General features: G+C 48.6%; 1 protein-coding gene across 1 annotated transcript in view; it reads left to right on the top strand.

Annotated features, from left to right (window-relative positions):
- The window catches only part of LOC311143203 (glutamate receptor ionotropic, kainate 4-like), a gene marked incomplete at its 5' end in the record, with an annotated part of 59,959 nt that overhangs the window by 26,155 nt on the left and 16,751 nt on the right, over positions 1-17,053 (top strand). The window contains 3 exons of the mRNA XM_084178995.1: positions 973-1,125; positions 2,971-3,075; positions 14,366-14,473. Of these exons, the coding sequence (XP_084035121.1) occupies positions 973-1,125; positions 2,971-3,075; positions 14,366-14,473 (366 nt within the window). The remainder of the gene's footprint in view (positions 1-972; positions 1,126-2,970; positions 3,076-14,365; positions 14,474-17,053) is intronic.

The following is a 17,053-nucleotide window of genomic DNA, read 5'->3' as shown; positions in this document are numbered from 1 at the left end:
GCAGATAGAAATGTATTTTATAGAGCTGACATGATGATTCCCTAGCCTTGTTGACTTGACAGAAAATCTACTAAGCCACAGTTGCCTCACAACAACAGATGAAAAGCTGTGCGTTATTACCCTTATGACTGTGCACAACAACACTCTTCCCACGCAAGACGGATGTGCAATTAATACCCTGGGGTTTTGAGTTTTGCCTCAACACATTCTGATTAGTTAAGTGATTTCAAATGCTTTTTTAGTTAATGGACCTTTCATTGCATGGAAGATGCTGTGTTGTGCTTTCTGCCGTCAACATTAAGGAGACAAAGAATCCACATTGAACATTGAACCCCCCCTACAGTTTGGGCTTTGTTAATCAATGTTGTTATATTACAACAGAGCTAGCTCTCTTCCTACTGTAACATTTTTACACTGTCGAAGAATACAGACTCTATATTGTAGAATATGAATGTATTTATTTGCCTACTCTCTCTCCCCATTCTCTCTCTAACACTACACTGACTCTGAGTGCTTCCTTTGTATTCACTACCAGTAAGCGAGCTACCTTCCCTTATTCAGATGGGTATTGTTTTATCTTTCTGGAATCCATCCTGCCATTGTGCAGAGCATTTAAAGAGGATTATTTTCTCAGAGTTTCTCTCTAAGTCTGAAAGAGCTTCATTGTAGGAGTGGGAGGAAACTATCACTGGATGGAATATGTAAATATATAGCTTAGTATCGAGACTCTGATTTCCTAATCCAGCATTTGAGTGTGTGTCTTGCTCTCTGTCTCTCTCTCAACCCTGTACCTTGTCTCTCCTTCCTCCTCTCTCTCTCTCTCTCTCCTTTCACCCTCTACCCATCTCCTCTCTCCCCCCCTTCTCTATATATCTCTTTCAACCTTCTACCTATCTTTGTTTTCTGTCTCCCTCTCCTTCAACCATCTACCATCTCCTCTCTCTTTCTCTCCCCCCCCACTCTGTCCCCCAGCTCTCCCCAGCCCTGCTGTATGATGCCGTGCATGTGGCGGTGTCCGCTGTGAGGGAGCTCAACCGCAGTCAGAGCGTGGGCGCCACACAGCTCACCTGTCAATCATCCAAAATCTGGGAGCATGGCACCAGCCTGATGAACTACCTAAGGATGGTGAGCACTGACAACTCGCATGCACGTGTGCAAACACACACACCAGGGTTGGGCTCAATAAGAATTGAAGGCAGTAAATTCAGGAGGTAAACTGAAATTCCAATGATTCAATTATTGAAAAAAGGGCGTCAATTTTCGATGACTTCTCAATAAACTGAAAAGGAGAAGCTATCTATGTCAAACGTTTTTAAATTTGGGGATTTTAAATTCAAATCACTTCCTGAATTGACTGACTTCAATTCGAATTGAGTCTAACCCTGACACACACAACAACACGCGTGCAGACACACATAATATGCTCTGTCTCTCACACAAACACACACAGTCACACACACATACAGACACACACACACACTCAGTATGCACTCTATCAGCCCTGTTATCCAAGCCAGTAATTTGCCTGTCACCTAGTGACTCACCCTGCTCCTGGAGAAAAGGTATCCAAGCCAAGATTGAGCGTCGGCAACATGTTGACTTCGTCAGGTTCTTAGTCATCAACTGTAAAGAAATATTGCTAACAAAGACTTGGAATGCTCTCTCCAGAATAGCTCAGTACACACTGTCAACCATATGCACTCAAAGCAATGATTTCCCAACCAAAACATGATTCTCTGAAGTGCCTTTCTGTCCAGAGTGGCTACGGATACAGAATTTATGTATCTCAATTTGCCCACGCAAGAAATACAGATATTTCTGCGTATGTGCAAGATTTGTTTTTACGTAGCTGAGTGCCCACTCCGCTGCCTAAGTAGCTGCTGTGGTGAGTGCTCCCCCTCCTTGATTGCCTTTGTCTCGTCACTGGTGTAGGCTACAAACTTCATGTAGCACACAAAACTGTTCTAACTATAGCGTTCCATGCCTCAGTAAGCAAAAGCACAATTTAATGTTATTTTTTCAGGAGGGGAGTAGGCTACATACAGCTATTTTCAGTTTTTACACAAAATACATTATTGACGCGTTCGTACAAACTTTGTCAGTATTACAAACATAAGCATAACACATAGGCAGTCTAGCGATTTCATGTTCTTCTTAGCTGCTGAGTTACATGCAGCTATTTACTCTCGCCACGATTTCAGCATATATGGCATTTAACTATGGCACCTGGCGATGCAAAACGAACTTGCCCATCGCTGTCTAATTAGCGATTGAATGTTATTTTTTCATAATCATTGCAAACATTGGCTAAGCATGGGTGAGTAGAGAGCGAAACGTGAAGGGAGGGGGAGTGTGAGCAGCAGCTACGTTAGAAAGACAAATGTGTGTGTAAAATAACACATGTGCAGAACAGGATCCTTAGCTTTAAAAAGCCACTGCCTTTAAAAAGCAACAAATCCCTTTGAAAACAGCCTATGTGGCATCGATATGAGTCAGAAACAGTTATTCTAGTGTCAAAATTGACTACAAAGTGTAAATAGGATAATTTTGGTCATAAAGTCAGTCTCGTCTTAAACAGAGTTTGGAACATCCATTCGTCACATCGGGTAAATTAAGGTTGGGTTTTGATTTGATGATGTCCATTTGCCCACTAACATGGGGTGAACAGCTCCGGTGATTGCTCTCAACCCAATAGCATAGAGACAGACCTGCCCAGCAGTGCTGGCTGTTTACATAAGACAACACATCATGCATTTTTTTAACTTGAGAAATACTGCACCAATTACTGTATAGGAAATTATCCCTGCGGGAATTGAACCCAAAACCTTGGCATTGCTAGCAACACGCTTGTACCAACTGAGCCAGACAGACTATATACTGTACTGTGTGTGTTTTATTGTAATACCATTTGGAGCTCTCATTGAGATGCACAGCCCAGCACGCCCTCTCCTCTCTCTCTGTCTCTGACAGGTAGAATTGGAAGGTCTAACTGGGCACATAGAGTTCAACAGCAAAGGCCACCGCTTCAACTACGCCCTGAGGGTCGTGCAGAGCAGCTCAGAGGGGCTAAGGCAGGTAAAGCTACACTGCACACACAATAACCATTTACTTTGTAACAGGCTGGGATTTACTGTGTATAACTGTATATAAAGAGCTACAGTCTGATGCCGAGGTTTAGTATAAGTCCCAAATGGCACCCTATATCCTATGTAGTGCCCTACTTTTGACCATGGACCTGGACCATGGATAGTTTTTAAAAATGGATATTACTGTAGTATTTACAGTACAATAGTGTTTTTTCAGAATTACTGTATGTCACGTTTGTTGAGTACAGGATTGGACCAAGGTGCAGCGTGGTATGCGTACATGTTCGTTTATTAAATAAACACAGAACAAAACAACAAAAGCAACGTAACGTGAAGTTCTAAAGGCTAACATCAAACAAGCCAAACACACAGAAACAAGATCCCACAACATAGGTAGGCAACATGGCTGCCTAAGTATGATCCCCAATCAGAGACAACGATCGACAGCTGCCTCTGATTGGGAACCACACCCGGCCAACATAGATCTACAATATCTAGATCTTACACATAGAAATTCACACCCTGACCAAACCAACTAAAGAAAACCGGGCTCTCAAGGCCAGGGCGTGACACTGTAGTATACTATAGCATATACTATCGTGTTTTTTAAGACATTACCGTAGTATTTGCTATAGGGTTTTTGTTTTATTATCTTTGACATAGAATTGGGGGCTTTCCCCTTAAGGAAACCTACTGGACAAATACTAAAAGAGCACATTTTCCATAACCTGTAGGGAACACAATAATATGGTCTATACTTAGCATGTGGGTTTCTCACTCATGGTTGGCACAATTTGGTTTAGGACCTATTTAACCGGTCGAGAGTTTTTTGTCACCCTTAGTGAACATAACTCAGAGAAAATACATATCACATATGGTGTTCCACAAGGTTCAATTTTGGGTCCAGTACTGTTCAGTTTATAAACATCCCTTTTTCAGGACCCTGTCTTTCAAAGATAATTCATAAAAATCCAAATAACTTCACAGATCTTCATTGTAAAGGGTTTAAACACTGTTTCCCATGCTTGTTCAATGAACCATAAACAATTAATGAACATGCACCTGTGGAACGGTCGTTAAGACACTAACAGCTTACAGACAGTAGGCAATTAAGGTCACAGTTATGAAAACTTAGGACACTAAAGAGGCCTTTCTACTGACTCTGAAAAACACCAAAAGAAACATGCCTAGGGTCCCTGCTCATCTGCGTGAATGTGCCTTAGGCATGCTGCAAGGAGGCATGAGGACTGCAGATGTGCCCAGGGCAATAAATTGCAATGTCCGTACTGTGAGACGCCTAAGACAGCGCTACAGGGAGACAGGACGGACAGCTGATCGTCCTTACAGTGGCAGGCCACGTGTAACAACACCTGCACAGGATCGGTACATCCGAACATCACACCTGCGGGACAGGTATAGGATGATATAGGAACAACAACAAGAACTGCCCGAGTTACACCAGGAACGCACAATCCCCCCATCAGTGCTCAGACTGTCTGCAATAGGCTGAGAGCGGCTGGACTGAGGGCTTGTAGGCCTATTGTAAGGCAGGTCCTCACCAGACATCACCGGCAACAACGTCGCCTATGGGCACAAACCCACCGTCGTTGGACCATACACGACTGCTCTTCACTGACGAGTCGCAGTTTTGTCTCACCAGGGGTGATGGTCAGATTTGCGTTTATCGTCGAAGGAATGAGCGTTACACCGATGCCTGTACTCTGGAGCGGGATTGATTTGGAGGTGGAGGTCCGTCATGGTCTGGGGCGGTGTGTCACAGCATCATCGGACTGAGCTTGTTGTCATTGCAGGCAATCTCAACGCTGTGCGTTACAGGGAAGACATCCTCCTCCATCATGTGGTACCTTCCTGCAGGCTCATCCTGACATGACCCTCCAGCATGACAATGCCACCAGCCATACTGCTCGTTCTGTGCGTGATTTCCTGCAAGACAGGAATGTCAGTGTTCTGCCATGGCCAGCTAAGAGCCCGAATCTCAATCCCATTGAGCATGTCTGGGACCTGTTGGATCGGAGGGTGAGGGCTAGGGCCACCCCCCCCAGAAATGTCCGGGAACTTGCAGGTGCCTTGGTGGAAGAGTGGGGTAACATCTCACAGCAAGAACTGGCAAATCTGGTGCAGTCCATGAGGAGGAGATGCACTGCAGTACTTAATGCAGCTGGTGGTCACAACAGATACTGACTGTTACTTTTTGACCCCCCCCCCCTTTGTTCAGGGACACATTATTCAATTTATGTTAGTCACATGTCTGTGGAACTTGTTCAGTTTATGTCTCAGTTGTTGAATCTTGTTATGTTCATAAAAATATTTACACATGTTAAGTTTGCTGAAAATAAATGCAGTTGACAGTGAGAGGATGTTTCTTTTTTTGCTGAGTATATATGTTACCCCTTGGCAGCGTTATCAGAAAGCACAGCATTGATTTTCACTGTTACGCAGACATTACACAGCTTTACATTTCTGTGTCACCAGAGGATTTTAGCTCCACAGATAAATTATTAGACTGTTTAGTGATTTAAATACTTGCATGGCTCACAATTTCCTCCAGCTAAATCAAGACAAGACCGATGTACTTATTGTTGTAGCCAAAGCACAGAGAGAGAATCTAGCCGCACATTTTAATTCAGGGGCAATAAAGATAAAACAACAGGTAAAAAACCTAGGTGTTATTTTAGATTCTGAACTAAATTTTGAACCACACATTAGCAATGTGACCAAAATAGATTTTTGCCACCTGAGGAACATTGCCAAGGTGCGGCCATTTCTCTCTTAGGCTGATACAGAGAGACTCATCCATGGTTTTATTACAAGCAGGCTTGACTACTATAATGCTCTCCTGTCTGGTCTACCCAAGAAAGGCATTGGTCAACTGCAAACATACAGAATGCTGCAGCACGGGTACTGACCAAGACCAGACGGAGAGCACACATTACATTGGTTTTAAGGTCTCTGCACTGGCTGCCTGTGAGTTTTAGAATTCATTTGAAGATTCTTCTATTGGTTTTTTCATCAATCCACAATTGTTTACATTTACATTTACGTCATTTAGCAGACGCTCTTATCCAGAGCGACTTACAAATTGGTGCATTCACCCTATAGCCAGTGGGATAACCACTTTACAATTTTTTTTTTTTTTTTTTTAAATTTTTTTTTTTGGGGGGGGGGGGGTAGAAGGATTACTTTATCCTATCCCAGGTATTCCTTAAAGAGGTGGGGTTTCAAATGTCTCCGGAAGGTGGTGAGTGACTCCGCTGTCCTGGCGTCGTGAGGGAGCTTGTTCCACCATTGGGGTGCCAGAGCAGCGAACAGTTTTGACTGGGCTGAGCGGGAACTATGCTTCCGCAGAGGAAGGGGAGCCAGCAGGCCAGAGGTGGATGAACGCAATGCCCTCGTTTGGGTGTAGGGACTGATCAGAGCCTGAAGGTACGGAGGTGCCGTTCCCCTCACAGCTCCATAGGCAAGCACCATGGTCTTGTAACGGATGCGAGCTTCAACTGGAAGCCAGTGGAGTGTGCGGAGGAGGGGGGTGACGTGAGAGAACTTGGGAAGGTTGAACACCAGACGGGCTGCGGCATTCTGGATGAGTTGTAGGGGTTTAATGGCACAGGCAGGGAGCCCAGCCAACAGCGAGTTGCAGTAATCCAGACGGGAGATGACCAGTGCCTGGATTAGGACCTGTGCCGCTTCCTGTGTAAGGCAGGGTCGTACTCTCCGAATGTTGTAGAGCATGAACCTGCAGGATCGGGTCACCGCCTTGATGTTAGCGGAGAACGACAGGGTGTTGTCCAGGGTCACGCCAAGGCTCTTCGCACTCTGGGAGGAGGACACAACGGAGTTGTCAACCGTGATGGCGAGATCATGGAACGGGCAGTCCTTCCCCGGGAGGAAGAGCAGCTCCGTCTTGCCAGGGTTCAGCTTGAGGTGGTGATCCGTCATCCATACTGATATGTCTGCCAGACATGCAGAGATGCGATTCGCCACCTGGTTATCAGAAGGGGGAAAGGAGAAGATTAGTTGTGTATCGTCAGCGTAGCAATGATAGGAGAGGCCATGTGAGGATATGACAGAGCCAAGTGACTTGGTGTATAGGGAGAAAAGGAGAGGGCCTAGAGCCGAGATGCCCAGCTCGGAGAGGGTGGAGAGGAGGATCTGATGGTTCACAGTATCAAAGGCAGCAGACAGGTCTAGAAGGACAAGAGCAGAGGAGAGAGAGTTAGCTTTAGCAGTGCGGAGAGCCTCCGTGACACAGAGAAGAGCAGTCTCAGTTGAATGACCAGTCCTGAAACCTGACTGGTTTGGATCAAGAAGGTCATTCTGAGAGAGATAGCAAGAGAGTTGGCTAAAGACGGCACGCTCAATAGTTTTGGAAAGAAAAGAAAGAAGGGATACTGGTCTGTAGTTGTTGACATCAGTGGGATCGAGTGTTGGTTTTTTGAGAAGGGGTGCAACTCTCGCTCTCTTGAAGACGGAAGGGACATAGCCAGCGGTCAAGGATGAGTTGATCAGCGAGGTGAGGTAGGGGAGAAGGTCACCGGAGATGGTCTGGAGAAGAGAGGAGGGGATGGGGTCAAGCGGGCAGGTTGTTGGGCGGCCTGCAGTCACAAGTCGTAAGATTTTATCTGGAGAGAGAGGGGAGAAAGAAGTCAAAGCATAGGGTAGGGCAGTGTGAGCAGGACCAGCAGTGTCATTAGACTTAACAAACGAGGATCGGATGTCGTCAACCTTCTTTTCAAAGTGGTTGACGAAGTCATCCACAGAGAGGGAGGAGGGGGGGGGGGGGGGGGGGGAGGATTCAGCAGTGAGGAGAATGTGGCAAAGAGCTTCCTAGGGTTAGAGGCAGATGCTTGGAATTTAGAGTGGTAGAAAGTGGCCTTAGCAGCAGAAACAGATGAAGAAAATGTAGAGAGGAGGGAGTGAAAAGATGCCAGGTCGGCAGGGAGTTTAGTTTTCTTCCATTTCCGCTCAGCTGCCCGGAGCTCTGTTCTGTGAGCTCGCAATGAGTCATCAAGCCACGGAGCTGGAGGGGAGGACCGAGCCGGCCGGGAGGATAGGGGACACAGGGAGTCAAAGGATGCAGAAAGGGAGGAGAGGAGGGTTGAGGAGGCAGAATCAGGAGATTGGAGGGAGAAGGATTGAGCAGAGGGAAGAGATGATAGGATGGAAGAGGAGAGAGTAGTGGGAGAGAGAGAGCGAAGGTTGCGGCGGCGCGTTACCATCTGTGTAGGGGCAGAGTGAGTAGTGTTGGAGGAGAGCGAGAGAGAAAAGGATACAAAGTAGTGGTCGGAGACATGGAGGGGAGTTGCAGTGAGATTAGTAGAAGATCAACATCTAGTAAAGATGAAGTCAAGCGTATTGCCTGCCTTGTGAGTAGGGGGGGACGGTGAGAGGGTGAGGTCAAAAGAGGAGAGGAGTGGAAAGAAGGAGGCAGAGAGAAATGAGTCAAATGTAGACGTAGGGAGGTTGAAATCCCCCAAAACTGTGAGGGGTGAGCCATCCTCAGGAAAGGAACTTATCAAGGCGTCAAGCTCATTGATGAACTCTCCAAGGGAACCTGGAGGGCGATAGATGACAAGGATATTAAGCTTAAATGGGCTAGTGACTGTGACAGCGTGGAATTCAAATGAGGAGATAGACAGATGGGTTAGGGGAAAAATTGAGAATGACCACTTGGGAGAGATGAGGATTCCTGTGCCACCACCCCTCTGACCAGATGCTCTCGGGGTATGCGAGAACACATTGTCAGACGAGGAGAGAGCAGTAGGAGTAGCAGTGTTTTCAGTGGTAATCCATGTTTCCGTCAGCGCCAGGAAGTCGAGGGACTGGAGGGTAGCATAGGCTGGAATGAAGTCAGCCTTGTTGGCAGCAGAACGCCAGTTCCAGAGGCTGCCTGAGACCTGGAACTCCAGGTGTGTGGTGCGTGCAGGGACCACCAGGTTAGAGAGGCAGCAGCCACGCGGTGTGAGGCGTTTGTGTAGCCTGTGCGGAGAGGAGAGAACAGGGATAGGCAGAGGCATAGTTGACAGGCTGTAGCAGATGGCTACAATAATGCAGAGGAGATCGGAATGAAATGAACTAAACATCTGGGAAAGGAGAGAGCAGGGCCTCCCTCACCAAAAAAATATAACTCTCCCAACTTCCACCTCAGAAACTATAATTGTTTCACTGAACCACCCGAATAAAACTCTCCCAACTTCCACTTTAGAAATTAGAATTGTTGTAAACTACAGCGGTTCAATGTTTCAAGGAATAGACTCAACTTACTTTATTCAGCTAGCTAACTATGACGCCATAGCTAACTAGCATGCTAGCATCCAATAACACACAGTTTAGCACCAATACTTGGTTACAACAAACTACCAATAGTGTGTTAACACACTAAACAGATAATTCGTGTCCGTGTCTAGTTCTTTCATAACGCAGCAATAATTAAACGTTGGCTAGCTAGCACAAATATATTGTATTTAGCTACTACAGTACAGCTAGCTGGTAGTGTTGGCTAGCTAGCAATGGCTGCTGTGTTGACTTTGTTTGAAAAACGGCGTCGCTGCGAACGAATGTAGCTGGCTAAAAGGATATTGTATTTAGTTGCTACCGTTGCTAATAGCTACCCGCCAGCTAGTCCAGGAGGTGAGTTAGCTAGCTAGCTTCGTGCTACACCCGGCACCGCCGAATACAAAAGTAACCTACAATAACTACATACAACAACTACCCACAACAACCCACGATGCCTAGCTACAATACCCAACTACAATCTAAATACATAGTTTAAGCCTTACTCGACAAAGCCCAAGCTATGCATAAAGCCAAACTTACCCGACGCCAGCTGTCTGGGTGGTTTTCTGCAATCAGTAGCTGTAATTAAGTACACTAGCTACTAACTACCTAACGTTAATGCTTCAGATAATGAGGTTAGAAAAACAGCTGAATGGTAGGTAGCTAGCTGGCTTAATTACAGGTACTCTTAAGCGTGAAATAACATTGGAAACAACTATCCACCGTTGCTAAAAGTTACCAGTAGCTACCCGCTAGCTAGCTAGCTCTATCGGTTAATGCTTCAGATAATGAGGTTAGAAAAACAGCTGAATGGTAGGTAGCTAGCTGGCTTAATTACAGGTACTCTTAAGCGTGAAATAACATTGGAAACAACTATCCACCGTTGCTAAAAGTTACCAGTAGCTACCCGCTAGGTTAGCTAGCCGAGAGAGCGGAGGAGGACAGCGACAGTGCCACTCTGGTGGCACGAAGGGACAATCCACCACACGTCGTAGTCAACGTTCTTTTGGGCCTGGAGGCAGCAGGCAGGGCACTCACGCATCACCCTAGCTATCGAACACCCACACTCGTTCAGAGCCCTCTGCTGCGCACTGTAAAATACTTGTCTCCTTTCCTGAGCACATGGATGTTCCCCAGTGTAAGGCGCTAGTCGATTCAGGCACAGCTGGGAACTTTATGGACAGGGCATTCGCACACCGTATAGGCATTCCATTGATTCCCCTATCCATTCCACGCCCCATCAGAACACTTGATAGTCGACCATTAGGGTCCGGGTTGGTTAAGGAAGTTACTGCACCAGTCACCATGATTACCCAGGAGAATCATTGTGAACAGGTGATTTTTTCCATTATTGAGTCTCCTGCTTTCCCTGTGGTATTAGGTATCCCTTGGCTAGCACTCCACAACCCCACCTTTTCATGGCCGCACAGGGTTCTCACGGGGTGGTCGCGAGAGTGTCAGGGTAGGTGTCTAGGTGTTTCCGTTGGTGCAACCACGGTGGAAAGTCCAGACAGTACCTCCACTGTGCGCATTCCCCCTGAATACCTAGATCTGGCGCAAGCGTTCTCTAAAACGCAGGCTACTAAATTACCACCTCATCGGGCGGGGGATTGCGCGATAAACCTCCGGGTAGACGCTGTACCTCCCAGGAGACATATATACCCCCTGTCACAGGTTGAAACGGTGGCTATGGAAACATATGTCACGAGTCCCTGCGCCAGGGGTATATACGTCCCTCCACTTCACCCGCCTCCTCGAGTTTCTTCTTTGTGAAGAAGAAGGACGGAGGTCTGCGCCCGTGCATTGATTATCGACCACTGAACAGGGAGACAATAAGATTTAGCTATCCTCTCCCCCTCATTCCTTCAGTGATTGAATCAATGCATGGGGCGCGCTTCTTCACCAAATTAGATCTCAGGAGTGTGTACAACCTGGTGCGTATCCGAGAGGGAGATGAGTGGAAGACAGCATTCAGCACAACCACGGGGCATTATGAATACCTGGTGATGCCCAATGGTTTGATGAATGCTCCCTCAGTTTTCCAGTCCTTTGTGAATTAGGTGTTTCGGGACATGCTTGGTCGCGGTGTAGTGGTCTACATCGATGACATCCTGGTGTATTCCGCTACGCGCGCTGAGCATGTGTCCCTGGTTCACAAGGTGCTGGCCCGACTGTTGGAAAATAACCTTTATGCTAAGGCAGAGAAGTGTATGTTTTTCCAGCAGTCCGTCTCCTTCCACCTCAGGTGTGGAGATGGAGGGAGATCGCATTTCAGCCATGCGTAATTGGCCGACTCAAACCATGGTTAAGGAGGTGCCTTGGCTTTGCCAACTATTACCGGAGGTTTATCTGGGGCTTTGGCAAGGTCGCAGCTCCCATTACCTCCCTGTTGAAGGGTGGGCTGTCCCGGCTCCGCTGGTCTGCTGAGGCTGACCTGGCCTTCAGCAAACTGCGGGGTCTGTTCACCTCAGCCCCAGTACTGGCCCACCCCGATTCATCACTACCGTTCGTAGTGGAGGTGGATGCGTCCGAGGTTGGGATAGGAGCTGTCCTGTCTCATCGCTCGGGTACGCCACCCAAGCTCCGCCCCTGTGCGTTCTTTTCGAAGAAGCTCAGCCCGGCGGAGCAGAACTACAGCGTTGGTGATCGGGAGCTGTTGGCTGTTGTTCGAGCCTTGACCGTGTGGCGGCATTGGCTCGAGGGGACAAAACACCCTTTCCTCGTCTGGACGGACCACCGTAACCTGGAGTACATCCGGGCAGCGAGGAGGCTGAATCCTCGGCAGGCCAGGTGGGCCCTATTCTTCACCCGGTTTGATTTCACTCTATCATACATCCCGTGTACGAAGAATGTGAAGGCAGACGCGCTGTCCCGGCTGTATGACACAGAGGAGAGGCCCAGAGACAACACTCCCATACTGCCGGCCTCCTGCATTGTAGCGCCGGTAGTATGGGCGATGGACGCGGATATAGAGCAGGCATTACGCACAGATCCCTCTCCACCTCAGTGTCCAGATGGGCTGCAGTACGTGCCTGCTCTTATCCATGATCGTCTGATCTACTGGGCACACATGTCACCCTCCTCTGGTCACCCAGGTATCGGCCGTACAGTGCGCTGCCTGAGCGGAAAGTACTGGTGGCCTACCTTGGCTAAGGACGTGAGGGTGTACGTCTCCTCCTGCTCGGTGTGCGCCCAGAGTAAGGCACCTAGGCACCTCCCAGCGGGTAAGCTACAACCGTTACCAGTTCCACAACGACCATGGTCTCACCTTAGCATTGATTTTCTAACTGATCTTCCCCTCTCCCAAGGTAACACCACCATCCTGGTCGTTGTGGACCGCTTCTCCAAGTCCTGCCGCCTCCTTCCTCTGCCTGGTCTCCCCACGGCCCTGCAAACTGCGGAGGCCCTGTTTACTCATGTCTTCCGGCACTACGGGGTACCAGTGGATATAGTGTCTGACCGAGGTCCCCAGTTCACGTCCAAGGTCTGGAAGGCGTTCATGGAACGTCTGGGGGTCTCGGTCAGCCTGACCTCTGGGTTCCACCCCGTTAGTAATGGGCAGGTGGAACGGGTAAATCAGGACGAGGGTAGGTTCCTGCGGTCCTACTGCCAGGACTGGCCAGGGGAGTGGTCGGTGTTCTTGCCATGGGCAGAATATGCCCAGAACTCTCTCCGCCACTCCTCCACTAACCTAATGCCTTTCCAGTGTGTTCTAAGTTACCAACCGGTTCTGGCACCGTGGCACCAGAGCCAGACCGAGGCTCCTGCGGTGGATGACGGGTTTCGGCAAGCGGAGGAGATGTGGGATGCTGCCCACGTTCACCTCCAACGCGCCGTGCGTTGTCAGAAGGCCAACGCTGACCGCCACCGCAGTGAGGCCCCCGTCTTTGTACCGGTGGATCGGGTCTGGCTCTCGACCCGGAATCTGCCCCTCCGCCTGCCCTGCCGGAAGCTGAGCCCATGGTTTGTGGAGCTGTTCAAAGTCCTGAGGAGAGTCAACGAGGTCACATATAGGTTATTACTGCCCCCTGATAGGGCAGGCATCGTTTCATGTGTCTCTCCTCAGGCCGGTGGTAGCTGGTCCGCTCCAGGAGTCTGAGGTGCGGGAGGTTCCTCCACCTCCTCTGGATATCGAGGGGGCCCCGGCGTACTTGGTCCGTTCCATCCTGGATTCGAGCCGTCGGGTGGGGGGCCTTCAGTACCTCGTGGAGTGGGAGGGGTACGGTCCGGAGGAACGGTGCTGGGTCCCGGTGAGGGATATCCTCGATCCCTCCATTTTTACGGGATTTCCACCGTCGCCATCCGGCTCGCCCTGCTCCGCGTCCTCCTGGCCGTCCCCGAGGCCGGGGTCGGCGCACTGCTGGAGCCGCACGTCAAGGGGGAGGGGTACTGTCACGACTTCTGCCAAGGTTGCCTCCCCTCCTTGTTCGGGCAGGTTTCGGCGTTCGTCGTCACCGGCTTACTAGCTGCTGCCGATCCACTTGTCTTGTCTAATTAATCACACACACCTGGTCCTTATCCCCAATTAGTCATTGTATAAGTGTTCCCTCTGCTTCCTTGTCTGTGTGGGTGATAGTTTGTCGTGAGCTGTGTGTAGCTCGGTTGAGCTACGCTTACCTTGTTGTTGCCAGGGTAGTATTTTGCCCTGTGCCTGAGTTTTGTTGTCGCATGCTTGCGCAACTGTTTATCGACGGAATAAACTCTTTGGATACGTATTACTCTCTTGCGCCTGACTGCTTCTATCACACGCATCACAGGTATTTGCCGAAACACATTGGTTTTAACAATAACATATAGATTTTTCAAACAAACCTCAATTTGTACTACTGAGAGTTGCTGAATATGTTTTCATCTTCAGTTTCATGAACCTTGGTTTGAAAGCACAGCACCACCCTGTTTCTCTCTTAATCGCTCTCTCTCTCCCTCAACCCTCTACCCATCTCCTCTTTTCTTTCTGTCTCTCTCTTTCCCTCCCTCCCTCCCAGGTTGGTGAGTGGCATTCGGAGCATGGTCTGTCCATGGAGAGCGACATCAACCTCCACATCGTGGCCGGCACCATCTTCAACACCACCCTCACCATCACCACCATCTTGGTGAGCGCAGCTTCTCTTTTCGCCACACCATTTCACCGTGTGCAGGGGTGTATACATTAGTGCACACCGTAGAAAAAACAACAATTTCTTATTGGACAAGTTAATGTAGTCCCTCCTCGTTTCGGCCTGTTTGCTTCCGTTTTGCTCCTATTGAATACGACCCTGTTTTTGGCTCTACTACTTCTAGTACTCTTCTACTTGTTTTTAATCCATCTGCCAACTCAATTAAGCACAAGCATACCAAGTGTTCCAGACGCTTTCACTGTTGACCTCGGTAGATGAGAGACTGGCGTTTCTCATTTGAGGTACAACCTAATTGGTGCCCTTGAAAAAATTGAAATTCTGCAAGGCTCATTCTTCATGGACTCTGTCTCTTCTTCATTTGCGTTGGCTTGACCTGGTCCGCTGGGTATGAAATACCGGCGCATGACTAGAATTTTCTCATCATTTTCTTACATGGAGACAGAGAAATTATCAAAGAACCTCTACCCTTCAATCAACTGTAGATTCAGCCAGAATACTGTAGTTGGTAGCTACTGTTTTAATTGGTAGACAGTGTGTGTGGCGCATTGATTTTTGGTCACATACATAGGCTTACGGTACGGTACGTGGCCTTCAGCTTGCAGATTGATTGACTGGCACAATGGAACCAATAGAATAGTTGCAAAACTGCTGACCCCGCCCATCTGGCATCCCAGGCAGGCTAAAGCAAGCTGCGTCGTCATCTCAAGTCTCAAATGAACACAGGTGGGAAATGTCGAGTCATTATCTTAATGAAGTGAGATAAATATATTGTGAATTGTGTGTGGCTCATTAAGGGATAACTGAGAGAAAAACACATTGGCTCAGAGCTTTTAATAAAGCAGCCTAGTCAGAAACAGATGGAAGCACAGAGAAGAACTGAGGGAGGCCCAAGGGAGGGCATGAGTCATGGCGAGAGACAGACGAATCACCCTAGCACGGCTAGCCTAACACACACATACACACACAAACACTCCCACTCTCTCTCTCTCACAGACACACACGCACACACACACATACACATACACACTCTCCCACTCTCTTTCTCTCACAGACACGCATACGCGCACACACACACACTCCCACTCTCTCTCTCTCACAGACACAGGCACGCACACACACACACCAGGTTGTACCAGTTTGAAGCCTCTTGCAAGAGAGCTATTATTTGATGCTACGTCTGAACCATGCAAATTCACTCCAACACAATACACACATTCAGATTCAGAGTGTTAACATTCACATGTGCAGGTGTGATTGGAGGGTACAGTGAAAATATTAGACTTGGAGCTCCAACATGCAGGACTAGTGAAATAAAATAATGAAAATGGTAATAAGGGGAGTAGCAGGGGGAGGGGGGAACAGGTAGCTGACTAGTGGTGGCTATTCAGCAGCCTGATGGTCTGAGGGTAGAAACTATTGGCCAGTCTTTCAGTTTTTGCCATGATGCTCCTGTACTGCCCGCGTCTGAATGATTGAAGCGGGGATAACAGGGCATAGCTTGGGTGCTGGGGTCCCTGATGATCTTCTTGGCCTTCCTGCGACACCTGGTGTTGTAGCTGTCCTGTAGGGCTGGCATTGTGCACCCAATGATGCGTTCGGTTGCACGTATCACCCTCTGAAGAGCCTTGCGGTCCGCGGTGGTGGAATTGCTGAACCACACTGTGATGCAGCTCGATAGTATGCTCTCGAATGTGCTCCTGTAGAACACTGTGAGGGCTCTTGGGGACAGGCCGAATTTCTTCAGGATCCTGAGTTTTAAGAGTCGCTGTCAGGCCTTCTTCACTACGGTGTCCGTGTGGTTAGACCATTTCAGCTTCTCTGAGATGTGTACACTGAGGAATTTGAAGTTATTGACCATCTCCACGTTGATGAGGATGGGGGCGTGTCCAGCCTGGTTCCTCCGGAAGTCCACAATCAGCTCCTTTGTTTTGCTAACGTTGAGGGAGAGGTTGTTTACCTGGCACCACACCGTCAGAGTGCCTGCCTCCTCCCTGTAGACTGTCTTGTCATTGTTGGAGATCAGGCCTACTACTGTTGTGTCGTCAGTGAACTTGATGATGGGGTTGGAACTGTGTGAGGCCACGCAGTCATGGGTATACAGGGAATACAGGATGGGACTGAGGACGCACCCTTGTGGGGCCCCAGTGTTGAGGATCAGTGTCGAGGAAGTAATTTTGCCTACCTTCACCACCTGGGGGTGGCCCCTCAGGAATTCCAGGACCCGTCAGGATGTACAGGACACAGTTGCATAGGGAGGAGTTCAGACCCAGGGCTGTGAGCTTTGTAATGAGCTTATAGGGCACTATGGTATTGAAGGCCGAGCTGTAGTCGATGAACAGCATCCTCACATATGCATTCCTTTTGTCCAGGTGGGTAAGGGCAGTGTGCAGTGCAATGGCGATTGCATCATCCGTGGATCTGTCAGGGCGGTAGGCGAATTGGAGAGGGTTGAGTGTGTTGGGGAGGGAGGAGGTGATGTGGTCTTTGACTAGCCTCTCGAAGCACTTCATGATGATGGAAGCACTTCGTGATGACGCACGTGCATGCAAATTAACG

The sequence above is a fragment of the Coregonus lavaretus genome (genome assembly GCF_964263955.1).
Source record: "Coregonus lavaretus genome assembly, chromosome: 15".
In the NCBI taxonomy this organism is placed as follows: Eukaryota; Metazoa; Chordata; class Actinopteri; order Salmoniformes; family Salmonidae; genus Coregonus; species Coregonus lavaretus.
This window is presented reverse-complemented; position numbering and strand designations above follow the sequence as displayed.